Genomic DNA, 17,633 nt, shown 5'->3' on the forward strand with positions numbered 1-17,633 from the left:
AAAAACTGTAGCCTTGACTAGATGAACCTTTATTGGCAAAGTAATGTCTCTGCTTTTGAATATGCTGTCTAGGTTGGTCATAACTTTCCTTCCAAGGAGTAAGCATCTTAATTTCATGGCTGCACTTGCCATCTGCAGTGATTTTGGTGCCCAAAAAAATAAAGTCAGCCACTGTTTCCACTGTTTCCCCATCTATTTCCCATGAAGTGATGGGACCGGATGCCATGATCTTCGTTTTCTGAATGTTGAGCTTGAAGCCAACTTTTTCACTCTCCTCTTTCACTTTCATCAAGAGGCTTTTTACTTCCTCTTCACTTTCTGCCATAAGGGTGGTGTCATCTGCATATCTGAGGTTATTGATATTTCTCTCGGCAATCTTGAATCCAGCTTGTGCTTCTTGCAGCCCAGCATTTCTGATGATGTACTCTGCATCTAAGTTAAATAAGCAGGGTGACAATATACAGCCTTGACGTACTCCTTTTCCTATTTGGAACCAGTCTGTTGTTCCATGTCCAGTTCTAACTGTTGCTTCCTGACCTGCATACAAATTTCTCAAGAGGCAGGTTAGGTGGTCTGGTATTCCCGTCTCTTTCAGAATTTTCCACAGTTTATTGTGATCCACACAGTCAAAGGCTTTGGCATAGTCAATAAAGCAGAAATAGATGTTTTTCTGGAACTCTCTTGCTTTTTCCATGATCCAGCGGATGTTGGCAATTTGATCTCTGGTTCCTCTGCCTTTTCTAAAACCAGCTTGAACATCTGCAATGTCACGATTCACGTATTGCTGAAGCCTAGCTTGGAGAATTTTCGGCATTACCTTACTAGCGTGTGAGATGAATGCAATTGTGCAGTAGTTTGAGCATTCTTTGGCATTACCTTTCTTAGGAATTAGAATGAAAACTGACCTTTTCCAGTCCCGTGGCCACTGCTGAGTTTTCCGAATGTGCTGGCATATTGAGTGCAGCACTTTCACAGCATCATCTTTCAGGATTTGAAATAGCTCAACTGGAATTCCATCACCTCCACTAGCTTTGTTCATAGTGATGCTTTCTAAGGCCCACTTGACTTCACATTCCAGGATGTCTGGCTCTAGGTGAGTGATCACACCATCGTGATTATCTGGGTTGTGAAGATCCTTTTTGTACAATTCTTCTGTGTATTCTTGCCACCTCTTCTTAATATCTTCTGCTTCTGTTAGGTCCATACCATTTCTGTCCTTTATTGAGCCCATCGTTGCATGAAATGTTCCCTTGGTATCTCTTAATTTTCTTGAAGAGATCTCTAGTCTTTCCCATTCTGTTGTTTTCCTCTATTTCTTTGCATTGATCGCTGAGGAAGGCTTTCTTATCTCTTCTTGGTATTCTTTGGAACTCTGCATTCAGATGCTTATATCTTTCCTTTGTAAGAAAAGTATTCACCTTTGAAGGTGAATACTTGGAAGAAAATCCTCAGATTCTCAAAAGGGTCTGGGGTATGTAGTCACCCCCCAGAATATCTCATACTGTGAGCTGGAATGCATACACAGACGTATATATGTTCTTTATGCCAGTGTTATAACCAAGAACAACATGCTTTTAAGCAATACCTGGATACCTTTGCTCTGTGTGATGTGCTCTGCTATTTCCTACTTTGTTCTGTGTTATTCTGTCCCACTGTCTTCTGTTTCATTCTCTGAGAAATGATAACTGGTGACCTGCTAAGTTGACTTTTTAAACGCCGCTAATGGGCTGTATCCCACAGTTTGAAAAACATTGTTTTAAGAGCATTGGTTCTTAACATTTTGGCGTGGATAAAGTTACCTGGTATAAATATTTAAAATGCAGACTTGAGCAGCCCTGAACTTGTAGCAAGTCAGAATCTCTGGCCAGAGGGCCACAGGAATCTGGATTTTAAACCAGCACTGCAAGAGATCCTGATGTAAGGTGATTTGGGGTCCTGAACACTCACACTTGGGGAAATTACTCCCTAACGGACTTTGGAGCTTAGCTGCTCCAGGCTTCAGATTACACATTTGCTTGGAGACGGTAGAGCTTAGTGGGTATCCTCTGAATCCAAACTGAGAATCTTCCCATTATAGTTGCCCCAGTTACCCACGCTCACTCCTGGACCTTGCTGTGCTTTGATCTTGCTCTTTTTCCAAATCTGTTATGGCCCCTGTGAAGGCAGAGAAGGAGTTAACTGGGGCCACGGAACGGGGCGCGAAGGAACTGAAGGGTCATTGTACAGAGTGGCCGGGGTGTGGTCAGCCTCCAGTAGGTGCCCAGAGTCAGCCCCAAATTAGAATGGGGCGGGATTGGAGACTGCTTTTCCTGCTCACTCGCCTTTCATGTATAACCACATGCAGTGCGTCAACATGCTTTCCGGCGCCGTTAGGCACCAGCAGTTTTGCTCCCTCTGGGTTCACGGACCCTTGGTATTCCTGTTATGTGTTGTCTTAGAATAGCTCTGCGCTCTGGGGCTGGGGCAGCTGGACACTGCCCATTAACTCTTTCAGCACCAGCGCTTTATAGTTGCTAAGGGCATCTTAGTTGAAATAGAGCAGCAACCACAATAAAATAAGAAAGCAATTGCTCATCAGGAGACCTGGATCCTTGCCCTTGCTCTGCCACTGTGTGTGACCCCAGGCTCCCTGAGCCTCAATTTCCTCGCTTAGAAAATAAAATGGCAAGTTTGGTTAGACTTTAGACCATCTTGAAAGTCGCTTCTACCTCTGCAGTTCCACAGTTCTGTCTTGTTTTTCTTCTTATTTTCGTACCCTCTGCTGCTTCCTTTTACACTGTAGAAGTCTTCCCTTTAAAGCCTCCCCTAGGTCTCCTGTCCACAGGAGACTCACTGAGGTTGGGAATTGCCAGAGAACCAGAGGAGTTAATAACAACAGAGTGTATTCCTATTTCATGCACGGACAAGGTACAGAATCTATAAAGCAAGTTCATTGCAAGCTTGTATAATAAGGCCTGGGAATTTGGGGACACGTTTGTCTTTTCCGACATGACTCTGGCTACTTTGTTTTGTGAATGTAAATACATTGTATGAACTATCATGTAATAATAGTAGTTACAACAATAATAACACATGATGATACTGATTTGTAGGTGTAGAACACTTTAGTGTTTATGATGTTTTTTAATGGACGTCCCCTCCTTTGACTTGACCTTTGTGATAGCCATGTGAGTTAGGCAGGGAAGGTCTGCTGTCCCTACTTATTTTATTAAGCAGATGAAGAAACGTTGAGGCCCAGATTGCATCTGTGATGCATCCACGTTTACTTGGTCAGCAAGTGGCAGAATTAAGACCAGACTGTAGGTCATCAGCATGGTTCAGGGCACTTTCCACAGAGTACTGTCTTGCTGGGATGGGGTAATCACTGTTTACCCAGATGCCTTAAAGACCTGTAGAACTCAGTAACCTACTAATCTGGAAGTTGACCAGGGCATCTCTTACTCCATCCAGCCCTTTAAACTTTTGCCAGCAAAGTATCGGCTGGTTAATAATGCTGTAATTTAGAGCGCACAAACCAGTGGGTGCACAAAGTCAGTCACTCAACAGCCACCCAGAGTCACGCTGCAGTCGTTGATTAGGCAGGGCTGGTGGAGGCTGAAGATGTTAACTGTTCTTTACACGAGTTGTCTTACTGTGCACCATGCTTACTGTGGAGTTCTGTGGCCGTGACATCTGTCATTAATCAGTGCTGATTAACTACCCACCCATTCTTGGTGGTAGACGTTCACTGAATATTCCAAACTATCTCCTGTCCTCAAGAGACTTCCTTCCAATAAGGCAAGATAAATTTCAAAATAACACATGAGAACTGATGACCGTGCAGGCAGCTGATCTGATAACTATTTAGACTTCATTATATGTAGTTCTGTAGTTTCACAGATCCCTGGCTTGGGAAGATCCTTGGAGAAGGAAATGGCAACCCACTCCAGTATTCTTGCCTGGGAAAGAAACCCCATGGTTAGAGGAGCCCTGCGGGCTACAGGCCATGGGTTGCAAAAGAGTCGGACACGACTCAGCAACTAAACAACAATTATAGTTTCACAGGACCAAATCATATTGCTTTATTTCTCCTTTCTCATTGTTATCATGAGCCAAGTAAGGAAACACACTGTCTCAATAACAGGTATTCTGCAGGGGGCGGTTTAAATCTTAGGGATACCCTTTCTTCCCAAGCGGCTTGTTGGTACTTGATACGAGTAAGGACCATTTGCCAGGCAGGAAGAGTTATTGGCTGTCGATTAAGCTTCTCCACTTCTGCCTGATACCGGAGAGATGCCTTCTCCCAAGGTAGTGGTTAATGCTTTGAAAATAAGTGTGTGGATTTCTGAGTGACATCATTCCAGTTTGGCACAGACAGGTATTTATTTTTCTACAGTGAACTACCAGGACTGAGCCAGACTGTCTGTCTCAGTCATCTCCCAAGATTTCATTCATTTAAAAAATCTGCTAACACATCTGCGAGTATTTTTTTCTCTGTACGTTTGTCATGTGCTCTAATTACTTATGGGGTTTCTGGTGACATCTTGATTAACCAGACAAGAAAAAACTGAAGAAATAATTGTAGTGTTATTCACTGATTATTCTATGGAATATGTGGATCCAACTGTTAATGTGGATGGTTATAAAAATGTTTTTAATGAGAAACATATATGACTTTTTTGTTCTTTGGTTATCAGTCATAGCTTTGTTATGTCTTTTACTTTGCTATGATATTTTATTTTAATTAAGTGAATTAATCAGCTCAGAACTTTAAATGATTATAGCCTATTTTGGGGAGCTGTCAGGGGGAAATTTTAATACTTAAGTAAATGTATAGGCCCTTAGTTCTCTGGATCATATTGGTATAGTTTTTCTTCTCCAGCATTTAGATTGCACCCAGAGTGCATTAAGAGGGTTTAGTAATCTCTTTGATTATGCCTCCCTATAGTTCTAAGAATGTTAGTGGCAAGACTTGGGATGTAAATAAAGGGAAGGACCCAGGTCTACAGCAGCCATGAATGGTCTGGTGGGCAGGTAGATCTTCTAAGTCAGCCAAATCAGGGTTTCACAATGGGTCAGCCAAATATCAAGACTGGGGTAAGATGTGGGCTAAAGCTGATGGACAGTTTAGGAGCAGAAAAGTCAGGTCTTAGATCCAGGAGGTCTGCAAACATGGAAGAACCTGGTCAAAAGTAAGAGTTGTGCTCCCTTTCATGCTCAGAACAGTGCCTGGTACCTAGTAGGTGCTCAATCAGTATTTGTTGCATCAATGAATGAAATAGGAAGACTTTTGAGATCAAGGAAAGTCTTTCCTTTCGAGAGAAGGAGGCTGGACAGTAAGCTGCCAGAAATCTTGGCAAGAAACCAGGGTGGAAAATACTCATATCTTAGGCCAGCCACCCTTCAACGAGTTCTCTTCTTGTGACCCACAGAGCTGTCTTGAGTGAAGCTCTAACCTCCCCTCCCCACCATGAACATGAGCGGGGTAGGGGTGGTTGAAGGGAAGGCAAAATCTCTCACCTAGTGTAAATTGACGGAGACATTTCCATTCAGCATCTATTAATACAGTGGCTCGGGTTTGGGAACCACTCCCAGTTCTCTGACCTAACTCCGGGCTACCTTGGTCCTACGGTCATTCAGGAAATAGTCATTAAGATGTCATACACGTGCTAGTCCAGTTCTCAACTTCAAAGCAGATTCCTAAGCTCCCGGCTCTCGAATATGCCATTATCCCAAGGGTGTGGCTGGACTCCTTGGAACTGATCCAAAGCCACAAGAATTCCATTTCCATACAGCTCTTCCCCCACACGTGATTATAGGGGACAATTTAGACTATTTTGAGTAAGGTGGGTACACCACTGCATGAATCCTTTCTAATCATCTGTCTAGGCCACTGAAGACAATTTGTAGTATTAACTTATCCCTGAAAAATGGAGAGCTCATTTCTCCATTTGTAGAATATACATTTTCTGCCTTTGGCCCTTTTTTCTTTCTGTCTCTGAACTCTCCTACTCTGATCTCATTGCTGGCAAAGCTGAAGCTGTCGCTGTGATAAGCTCAGGGAAGTGTGCCTGCCCCCTCCCTGTCTGCCCGCCTGCCTATCTTTGAAAGATGCCTCCAGGCTCCCGCTGTACTACTGGGTCACACAACCAGCAGCAGCCATTACAGGCAGAATCTTTTTCAAGTCAGTTCCCACCTTGGTGATTTTTTCGTCTTCTGCTTCTTTAAACACCTTCCCCAGCAAATCCCATCCATCCTCTGGCTTATCTGGGTCAGCAAGGGTCTGATTTTATGCATGGCACTGTCAAGCCATAAATCCGCTGAGGCTTTGCCTCTCCATCCAGCAGGTTTGCTTCTGTCAGCATCAGCAAAATGCATAATAGAGAAAATAAGCCAGAAAGGCTAATAACACTCATCTGAATAAAATAATCTCTTTGGCTGCCTCAGTTCATTTCATTTTAATCAAGGCACCAGGAAGGAATTTAGGTATAGAAATCTAGCCTCCTTCTTGTCACCAGTTGCCTGTCCAACTATCACTAAATGGTCCCTTTTATTATGTTTGTTTGTTTGTTTGTTTGTTTTAATCCTCCTCATAGCTAGGTACTGAGTAATCTGTATTGGAAGATGTGTTTGTCTAACTCATTTGGATTTTTGTCTAACAGCATATATATGTCTATTTTTAAAAGTGAGAAACCACCTTGTTAGATGTATCGATATTTGCATCTTCATATACAGACTGGCAGGTTTGAAAGGAATGGTGGGAAAGGGGGCCCAGTGGAAGCACAGAAGCACCCAGGGTTCTGGCAATCTGGTCTCACTGTGGCTTCCTTCCTGTCTCCCTCAGCACAGTTCCCCGTGTGGAACACAGGGCTGCTCCTTCACCTTGCCCCTTGGGGGAAGGACAGTGGAAGATTAAATTCTGCTCTCCCGTTGGTATCTCCCTCACGTCTTCCTAGAGACTTACAGCTGCTTGGTTAATTGCCTGTTGCTGCTGTCTGATCCCAGCCACTATTTGCCGAGGGCTGTGCATTTGCAGCAGGCTGCGCTCTTGGCCCTGGCCCAGGGCCGGGTGAGGAGCATGTCGGAAATTGACGAATGCTGAATCCTAGTGTATTTGGAGATAAAAATAATACTTCTTCACATTTGTGTAGTGCTTTAGTGTTGATGTAATTCTTTTGCACCCACCATCTCATTTTAGCCACACAACAGCCTCGTGAGGTGGGCAAGGCAGAGACCACTGGCCCAAAGGGAAACAGAGCTCAGTAGAGCACCGCAGAAGCTCAAGCCATCCCAGTAATGCCAGGCTTGCATCATGCAGCCTGTCTGCAGATCTGTGAATGTAGCAATCGTTAATTAAATGGTACCTTGAGCCAGGAGAGCTTGCAGGTTTTCAGTCATGCTTTGGAGATCTTGGGGGAGCTAGATGCTCAACAACGGGGCATGTGTCCATTTTACAGGTGAGACAGCTGAAACCGGACAGGGGGAATAGAGAAAAAAAGGGACGTGCACTCCCAAGGTCAATGGAGACTGAGTCAGCTCTTCACCTTAGTGTTTTAGAGGAATCCCTTTAAGGATTTGGTGGCTAAGTGTGTTGAATGTCCATCAACAGTTTAAGTTGAAGGAGAAGAACTGGGCTAATGTATTTGACGTTAATGATTCAACTGTACAGGTTTAGCTCTTTCAGTGCATGTATAATGATCATCTTGTCTGTGGATGCTTAGTTGGCTTGTGACTTTCTGGGCCTCCTTTTTTTTTTCTTTTCCTCTTTTTTTTGACTCCAGAGTCATTCCCTCTCAATTACAATATTACATTTTCTTGATCTTCCTCCTTGAAAAAAATTTTTAAGTAAGAAAAATCCTTCTGGATATTTTGTCTGCTTTTTAGGGATTAGTGTTTGAGGAGGTTTGCAGCTGTTCAGCACATGCCTAAGGGATTCAGACCCTTTTCTTTAAAGGCCCAAGTATCACACAACCTAAGACTCCAGGGGCGGGGAAAGTAAAGAAACTGTACAAACAAATGATAGATGGAAAAGATATAAAGACAAATTTCAATCTCCTGACCAAACGAAGCTCCCTTGGCTCTAGCAGCCCCAAATAAAATCAAGCTGCAAAGCTGCTGAAGCAGGAAACCACTCTAGCAGAACCTTAATATGCTCCCTATGAAATCACGTCTCGTTGACTTGTTCGTTTTCCAGCCTGAAGTGTGTTTCGCCTTTGTTCGTGTTGGCTGGGAAAATCATCTCTACAGCAGAGCTGTGTTCCCCTCCTTCCACATGCCCCATGCCTCTCCCACATCACTGTCCCAAAATAAATAAATGAATTAATTAAAACACCTCTGTTGGAAGGAGAAATAAGTCCAAAGAACTTATAAGTCCAAACTCAAGTAAGAAATAAGTCCAAACTCAAAGAACCAAAAATATTATATGAAAGCTACATTAATAGTAAAAGAGAGTGGGAAATCCTGGGAGAAACAGCGGAGTCTAATATTATTTTGTTTTAGAGCCAGACTCCTTTTTTAAAACAAAGATTTTACACAGAGCTCTCATATATGCAGCAGATTAAAGCAGTGTTTTATTGGTGTAAATCTACTTTTGAAGTACCAATTTATAATCGGAGGGAACAGTGAGGCTGGGTTTATGAACCCCGATTATGAATCAGAGTTATAAGTTTATATCAGTTTCAGCATCAAAGTTATTTTAGGTGCTGGTTTGTGTTGTTTGGCATCAAGAAATCCTGACTCATACAGATGAGTTGTCATAATCTTTAGATAGTTTTAAATTGATTTAGATGCTTGGAAAAGAAGGATGGTTCTTGTTTTAATTTTGAATCACTGACATTACCTAGAAGCTATTCCCATTCTCCTTCATCAGTATTAACTGGATAAATGGGAATGTTTAATAAACTTTACAGCATTGGTAATGAAATTAGGTGATACTGAGTGCGTTTACCCTTCTTACCCAGTCGTGGTCTACCATGGGCCCAGCAGAGGCCCCCGAGCCTTCTGTGGCATGCGGTTGAACTTGGCCACTGTGTGTCAAATCAGGTAAACCTGAATAGCTTTACCCAAGAAGACACGTGGGTTGAATTAAAAACTAAACCTGTACAGAGCAACATTCGTTCTAATCGATAGCGTATTTTTCAACAGTCTGGACCCATACGTTGATTCTTTATTCCAAAACACGCATATAACAAAGCTCACGTGGGCAGCCTATGAGACATTGGTGGAATCTGCTGCAGGGAAACTGGGTCCTGGGCCCCTTACATATTTCGGTAGAGGTTGCTCATTTGAATGGGTGTATTACAGTTGTTTGAAATTGAAATGTAATGTTCTATAATTCCAGCATTTCTCAGAACGCATTAGTAAAGCTCCTACTCACTGAAACTAATAATGGCTGTCCCACCACATGCTATAAGTGTGGAAATAAATGCATGTGGTAAAAATATGGATACTTATAGCACCTTGAAGTTCTGAATAAGTATAAATTTATGAGTGGTGAGTGATAAGGCATTTTAAAAGATTCCCACCTCTTCTCATCCTTTTTAATTTATCTTTGTTTCCTCGAGACTCTGCATCCTGTTCCATGGTACTGGGCAGGTTTCGCCTCTCCTGCCTCCACCTGTGATCTGTGATGGATTCAGTGCATGGTGGACGAGCCGGCCCCTGTGCCTCTAGCCTTCTGTGGTATTATAGGTCTTTCTTTGTCTCCAGCTGTATTGTGATAGTATCACTTTTATAACCACAAAAGCACCTACTACTGTACTTTGTCCGTTTAAAGCGCAGATGTTTATACACTTATAAATTCGAAATGTAGCGCTGTTTATATGTATATAGACTGTCACAGAGAAGAACAAAGAGGGACCACCAACCCACAAGGAACAGATTGAAACCAGTTGTAAAGTTCAGGTCACGTGAGATCTGCCCCTTTAAAAAGTGTGTGCATTTGTGTGGTATATTCCAAGCTTACTGAGGACATGGATGTCTTGTCACCCAGTAAAAATTAGGTTATTTAGGATTTTGTAACCGGGGGCTGATTTGGAATCAGTTTGAAAGTTCTCTTGCAGTGGAAACATTGAATGTTGCTGAATGCCTGTGCTCTGATCTCACTGTTTTGAATTTAGGATTGTTTCCTATTTACCTCTTTTTTGTCCCCAGGCGCTAGAAATTTTGAAAGGAGTGAACTAATTACATGTATCTCTCTCTTGGTTAGTATATATTTTTAATTTCCATAGAACTCTTTTAATTTTCCTAGAAAGTGGATACAGTTGTTATCACAGCGATGAGCACATACGTGATAGGGACTTTGACCCCAGAAGCACGGTGCCTGGGGCAGGGGCTGAGGGCAGAGGGCAGGTATAAAGTAGTTTCATACTGTTCATGGGGTTCTCAAGGCAAGAATACTGAAGTGGTTTGCCATTCCCTTCTCCAGTGCAAACTCCGGGAGTTGGTGATGGACAGGGAAGCCTGGCATGCTATAGTCCCTGGGGTTGCAAAGAGTCAGACGCGACTGAGTGACTGAACTGACTGAACTGATAAAGCAATTTCAGTTTGGACTCTTAAATATTCATTGGTTTGGAGCAGCCTCTTGGTACTGTTTAGACAGATATTTTGATTTAATGGTCTGATGTGTTCAGAAGCCCAGAGAAGGCAATGGCAACCCACTCCAGTACTCTTGCCTGGAAAATCCCATGGACGTAGGAGCCGGGTAGGCTGCAGTCCATGGGGTCGCTAAGAGTTGGACATGACTGAGTGACTTCACTTTCACTTTTTACTTTCCTGCATTGGAGAAGGAAATGGCAACCCACTCCAGTGTTCTTACCTGGAGAATCCCAGGGACGGGGGAGCCTGGTGGGCTGCCGTCTCTGGGGTCGCACAGAGTCGGACACGACTGAAGCGACTTAGCAGCAGCAGCCCCACCAGTTCAGAAGCCAGAGTAGGTGTGGTGTGATTATTTGTTAATGGTTACCTTACGTCTAAGTTGAAAGAGCTCCTTTAAGTTGAATTCTGCCCTACAAGTCACAGGTGCCTGGCGCAAGAAGGGAGATGGTGCAGGCTCGATAACCAAGCCATTCACAGCTTTCTTTCTTTGCATTAAGAGTCTGACTGTAGGGAGGCAGGAGGGGAAATGGGAACAAACAAGGTGTGATACTTTGCAGTGATTAAGAGCATTCTCTTTGCAATTATAGGGCTTCTTCTTGAATTCCAGCATTGCCACTTTTTAGCTCTATGAACTTGAACAAGATAGTGTAACCTTTCTTAGTCCAGCTTTTCCTCATCTGCTGAATGTGGTTGATAACCCCCACTTCGTCAGGTTTTGTAGGGTTCAAATTAAACAACAGGACTATAGGGCCCAGCCATATGCCAAGTACACAGTAAGCTCTTGATAAATAGCCCTACCTTCTGTTTCTTTCCTTAAAGAAATCCACGTTGCAGATGCAAAACTTTCTGTTGCTTCAGTTAGTGCTGGGAGCTGATTATCTCATCAATAACTTTTTGAGATCACATCCTTTGCAGCAGAAATGAGCATCGCGGTGTAGTGCTTTACTGCTCTACTCAGGCTGGTAACGTCTTCACAACACACGGCGCAGATAACGGTTTATGCTCTTGGTTGTATGGGACGTGAGAAAATGGCTCAGTCAATGAAATCAGACCTCCATGGATGTGTTCTGTGGGACTGAAGAATTTTCAGTGACTTTTTCATGGCAAATGCGTCCACAGCTGTCTTCATTGAATCCTGTGGGAGAGAAATGTGAGGGATTTAGACTGTAGCTTAGATTTTGTCTAGAGACTAACTTTTACCTGTAATCCTAGACACAAACCAAATATTGTAGTGGTTGAGGTCATGGCATTTGGAGTCAGACCTCCTAGAATCATCCTAGTCAGTACAGAACTGTGGTCTGGCCCCTGACTCGCTTTTACTGTCTCTGTGACTTCTTACTAGCTGTGGGCAAGTGACAACTCTCTGAGTATGTGTTGTTTTGTTTTTTTTTAATCAGTGAAGTAAGGATAATAGTAATTCTTTTCTGACAACAAGATGATGGAGCTTAGATGAGATAATGTATATAAAGCTTTTGCCAAGTTTCTAGAACACACAGGTGTGGATGCTAAGTCGCTTCAGTTGTGCCAGGCTCTGCGACAGGATGCACTGTAGCCTGCCAGGCTCCTCTGTCCGTGGGATTCTCCAGGCAAGAATACTGCAGTGGGTCACCATTTCCTCTTTCAGGGGATCTTCCTGACCCAGGGATCGAACCCGTGTCTCTTATGTCTCCTGCATTGGCAGGCGGGTTCTTTACCACTAATGCTACCTTCTAGAACATAATAGATGCTCCACAGATAATCCTACTTCTCTTCTTTCCTTCTTCCTATCACTGCCTTCTCCTCCTTCTTCTTCTTTTCTCCCTTTTTCCTCCACTGAGCTTTCAGAAAAAGAGAGAACTAGAGGTGTAGCTTCAGGAAAGGCATCTTTATTTCTAGTTTGGCTCTGATTGCTATAATTTTTTGACATGGACTGTAGTCAGAGATGTTGACCCTGCCTGTTCACCAATGCTGATTTGTTTTCTTGCCGTTTCTCTGCAGGAAGGATCAGAATGTTCTCTCTCCAGTCAACTGCTGGAATCTCCTCTTAAACCAGGTGAAGCGGGAGAGCAGGGACCACACCACGCTGAGTGACATCTACCTGAATAATATCATTCCTCGGTTCGTCCAGGTCAGCGAGGACTCAGGAAGGCTCTTTAAAAAGGTAAATAGGCTATTTCTAACCACAGACACCATCTCGCAAATAAGAGAAAGAAGGTCTTATTGGCCCACTTAAAAGGCTTTCGATGGGTCTTGCCCTAAAAACGTACTTATGGAGAGAAAACATTGAACTGGCTTCCTTTCTCAGATGTTTTATAGCAGCCCTGGGAAAGGAACCATTTGCAAGGTACAACCCCAGGTCTGGCAGCATAATTCATAATTTGTGACTGTTAATAATGACCGTATTTGGTTAATTTCCTAAGTGATTTGTGAAGCTATTGAGATTCAGAGATGTTCTGTGTTGTTTTATGATTTCCTCTTCTAGTTCATCTAGCACATCCGTGTGTGTTTATGTTTTTAGTTTAGTTCTATTTCCAAGTTCTCATCTTGGCCAAGGTGAACTCATGAATTTGGTTATTCTTATCATGACATATCTTTGTCTTTGGTCCCTGAGTGTGTGTTTGTTTGTTTTTTTTTCGGTGCTCCCAGGTGGAACTTGAACCCATCCCTGAATGTTTTCTGAAGCTCAATTGTTCGTCACAATTCCTTGGCTATATGTCAAAAATTTTGACTAAGGAAAGACTTAAAATTAATTGTGATAATCTTAGGAAATTTGTGCCAAATTCACCTGTCAATAGTGGAACTAGCCTTTTGGAAACCCAGGAAGCTCTTTTCTAAGCTCTCAACCTGAGCTCTTAATGGTGTCATTTATTCATAACTTTTGGTTACAAATGGTGGCAAACACCCCAACCGTTGTACATGATGTACCGTGTCTAACATTCAAGCTCTGACATTTCCAAAAGATTTTTTAGAAGGTGAATAACCTTCCCACAAGTGATATGTAAAAAGAGGATGTATTTATATAGAGGGGTATCATTGGTTTCGTACATAGCGAATTCACTGGTTTCCAGCTGACAAAATCAGTGCTAAAATTTGAGGCGGGGGGAGAATGGACTTCAGTAAATAAGACTGTGGTCCATAGTAGCCTAAGCTCTTGATCGGTTTTCTGATTCTTAACATTAGGAAGTGTACAGGTCTCAGTAGGTCTGGAATTAGGACCCAATTTCTTCTTTTTTTTACGAGCATGAAAAAAGAATTTCTTTAGAATTATCCATCTACATAATTGCATCTGTGAAGGGGCTTTCCCTGTGTCGTCCAGATAGGATATTAAGAGTAAAATCATCTGAGAATGAAAGAAGGAAGAGAAAGATAACTCCTTGCAGAGCTCTTTGGCTATTTTTAGTGGCCCGGCTGTGCTGTGGTTGGGCCCATACTTCATTTAGGGGCGAGGGTACTTTTCACCATCTCCTCATGCTTCCTAGCATCTGCTCCAGCTTGCTTGTCATTAACTTAAATTATTCTGTAACATTTGGTGACATTGTATGTGACTAAAATTAATGACTACAGTTAATAATACTGTATTCAATTCTGGAACACTGCTAAGAGAGTAGATTTCAGGGGCTCTTTTCCTACACACAAAAAAGGTAACTATGTGATGAGGTGATACATTATCTTGATTATAGTAATCATTTCACTGTGTATGTGTATACTAAATCATTTTATACACCTAAAATATATAGAATTTGTATTAAAAAATTTTTTAAACCTTAGATGGAACCAGTGATCAGATACCACTTCTCTACCATCTTGACAGACACTTAGACCATCTCGAGAAGAAAAGGGGTTGATGGATAGTGTCCCCCTCTATTTCCTCTGTTCATCTGAGAAGAAATTTTTATGAGAAATGTTTAGCTATCTAGACTTCACCCCATCTCTCAGCTCCCTTTTCTCCAGTTTCAGAAGGTTAGAGAAGAACCAAGCTGAGAGAATCTTATAACCCCTCCAGATTTTAGAGATGTTTGTGCCAAAGGCAGTCAGTTATCAAAGCCACAAGTGTCCCTGGTTCTGCAAATGCCAGTCACATTTCACCAAAGGCCTAAGTGCATGACGTGTATATACAAGATGGCATGTATCCCCATCCACTCATGAATGATATTCCGAGCTTTGTCTAAGCATTGGCCTCCTTAAGCAATGCATTTCTATGCTGAGGGTGTAAGGAAGAATTTCTAATTAATCACTGGATTGTTTATATATTGCATTTCATTGAAGAAAAGTGAATATATCATCGGCTTAGAGCTAAATGCATCTGTATAAACTGAAAACTGTAACCAGCTTCCAGCTCAAGAAACAGAATATTTCAGTACCCCCAGAAGCCCCCTCATGCTCCTTTCCTGTCACTAAGGGATTGGGAGGGGTGTCCCCAGTCCCTCAGAATAGCATCACTCCTGACTTTTCACAGCAGAGACTCGTTTTGCTCAGTTTCATACTTTATATAAATAGAATCTTGCAGTGTGTACTCTTTTATGTCTGGTTTTTCTCATTCAACATTGTATTTGTGAGATTTGTTCATATTGTTGTAGGTAGTTATAGATCATAGGACTTTCTCTTGATCTTTATAACTTTTCATCAGTTAAATTATAGTGGATTAGGGATATCCTTAGGATTGTCAAATAACCGATGTTTACCATCCCACAGGGTGAATAACCTCTTTTCTTTCTCCCCTGGGGCCCAATGTAGGCAGAGAACTCTAAGGTAGAAACTAGTTTGGCTGACCCTAAGAACAGATTAATTCTGTTTGGATGAGAAGCCCTCTGCTTTCTAGTAATGGGCAAAGAAGCAGTTTCTCTCCATCCCTCACAGTTTCAGTCTCCTTTGCTTAGAGTGTGTTGCACATGAAGAATTAAGATCCCACAGGTTGAGCTATAGTAATCGGATAAGAGAACTGAGGTGTGTCCCTGGCCACCCTGGCAGTTTCGTGACGCTTCTTGGGGCTTGCTTTATGCTCTTAAAGCAGAGCCCTTCCCTAAGAGATTCTTTCTCTTGGGCTCAGCTTAGCCAGTAACTCTGAAACTCTGGACAATTCCTTCTTTTTTCTCTGCCTTAGTTCTCTCAAGTTTAAAGAAAACTGAGCTATAGGACCTTCATTCTGCCTCTGAAATCTAATGCACTGTAACTGTATGGTAACAAGGACATCCTACCCTGGGGGCTTCCTTCTGGTTGCTGGGTGACCTTTGTTACACTATGATAAGGTAAGCTGCAATCCCTGAGATAAGGACAGACAAAAGTGGGTATAGAGAAGGGGCTTGCTTAAGCAATGGAAGGCCACATTTCTTAAAAGATTGAAGTATTGTTTCAGATTCTTTTATCTATAATGGCCAGCGACCAAGAGATACCACACTGAAATCCAAATATGTAGAATAAATACACCTCTTGTTTTACCTGTAAATTTGGTTCCAGTAGCAAAAGGAAAAGCCCACATTTCTCTGGAGACACAAAGAAAATGTACCTTTATTTCTGGTTCAACTGTGGACACCTGAAAATTTACCAGTATTTTACATAAATCTGAATCTTCTGCTTGTCACTGGGAAAAGTCAGGGCTTTTCTTCCTTTAAAGAAATTTATTTTAATATATAAAACTTAATGATTCTCTGGTAAAGGTTATAAATCATCAGAACCAAAATTTTTGAACGCTTGTGTGGTAGGTACAGTGTTAAGCACTTTGTATGCATTATCTTATTGAATCCTTACAACACTTGTATAAGGTAGTTATTACTATTACCCTTATTTTATGGAGGAAGACACTGAGACTGGGAGAGATTAAGCAAGAAAAGAAATGAGGCTGGTATTTAAATACAGCCATCAGGCTCCAGAACCCAAGGTTTTCTACCTACATGCTCTGTTAGGCCTCTCCAGGTATTGTATGCAGAGTAGAGGGTACTCTGGGTTTTCTTGCTCTTTTTCACTGAATCCAGATATTTCACTTAGTTACAGAATTAAACTAACTTCTTCTTTAGCACGCAGCCCTTCGAAGGATCTGGAGGTGTTAAACCTCAACCTTCAGTTGTTTCTCCTACCTGGTGTCTGGGCGAGCACCTGATGGTGAAAGTGAAATAGGGCAGCACGTTTTTCTCCCTAGGGGCAGAATCTCTAGTAAGAGGGGAACAAAGACTCATTAAAGATGAGAGCTGCCCGAAAACCTGACTAGAAGCTAACTCAGCTAATTTGGGGATGTCAGGGTGGCTGCACAATTGGCCCCTCTTTGCTCTGAACCCCCTTAAGGGATGCTCCCTGCTGGCCCTCTGGTTTGTGGTTATGTCTGCTGGGACATATTTCACATGTTGCCTGAAGTCCTGGTAGAGATTCCTTTAGCTAAATATAACATGTAAAGAAAGTAGCCTCCTGTCCGCAACTTAGAAACAGGCGCACTTTGTCTAAGACTCCAGGGGAAATTGAGCTCGTTTGGTGCTCCTGACATCTCCTTTCATGTTATGAAAGCTTAGTCTGTCTAACCCCTGTTGGAACCAGGGTCTGGGCAAATATTATTGCTGCCACCTTCATTTGTTTAATGCGGTGGCTTCAAAAACAAATTCTACCAACTCTGACTCTCAGCTCCATCTCGTCTCTTTGCAGGGCATGTCTTACTAAAGGATCCCACCAAGAAGAGAAATCGTTTCTCTCACTCTCTTAGTTTAAACTGAAATAAACTTGGATGTGCTTTTTCCCACCAGGGAGAAGACCACCCTGTTCTCTCTCCCCTCCCTCACTTAGCTGGGACACTCTAGACATACCTCCAACTTGGCTTTTCCAGTCACACTTTCTAGCCCTTAACAGCTGTTTACTCTTAGGCTTGGAAGGCAGTCAGTTCAGACAGTCCTAAGGCTGAATTTTATTCTGCCTGTTATGGTATTTCAGGTAACTGTTTTATCTTTATTACCCTAAGGTTCTATGGCAGAAAGTCAGGTTAAATTGAGAAAGCTAGGTCAGATTCCCAATAGACCAGTAGTTCTCAACTTCTTCTTTTTGAGAGAGTCACTTGGGAAGTTTTTTTTAAAAAATCTTTGCAACCTTGAAGAGACAAAGAT

General features: G+C 42.3%; 1 protein-coding gene across 3 annotated transcripts in view; it reads left to right on the top strand.

Moving 5' to 3' along the window:
* The window catches only part of SRGAP2 (SLIT-ROBO Rho GTPase activating protein 2), a 251,041-nt gene that overhangs the window by 117,633 nt on the left and 115,775 nt on the right, over nt 1–17,633 (top strand). For all 3 annotated transcript variants that reach the window (XM_052653414.1, XM_052653415.1, XM_052653416.1), the window contains exon 3: nt 12,553–12,715. In XM_052653414.1, the coding sequence (XP_052509374.1) occupies nt 12,553–12,715 (163 nt within the window). The remainder of the gene's footprint in view (nt 1–12,552; nt 12,716–17,633) is intronic.

The sequence above is a fragment of the Budorcas taxicolor genome, chromosome 16, assembly GCF_023091745.1.
Source record: "Budorcas taxicolor isolate Tak-1 chromosome 16, Takin1.1, whole genome shotgun sequence".
Lineage (NCBI taxonomy): Eukaryota > Metazoa > Chordata > Mammalia > Artiodactyla > Bovidae > Budorcas > Budorcas taxicolor.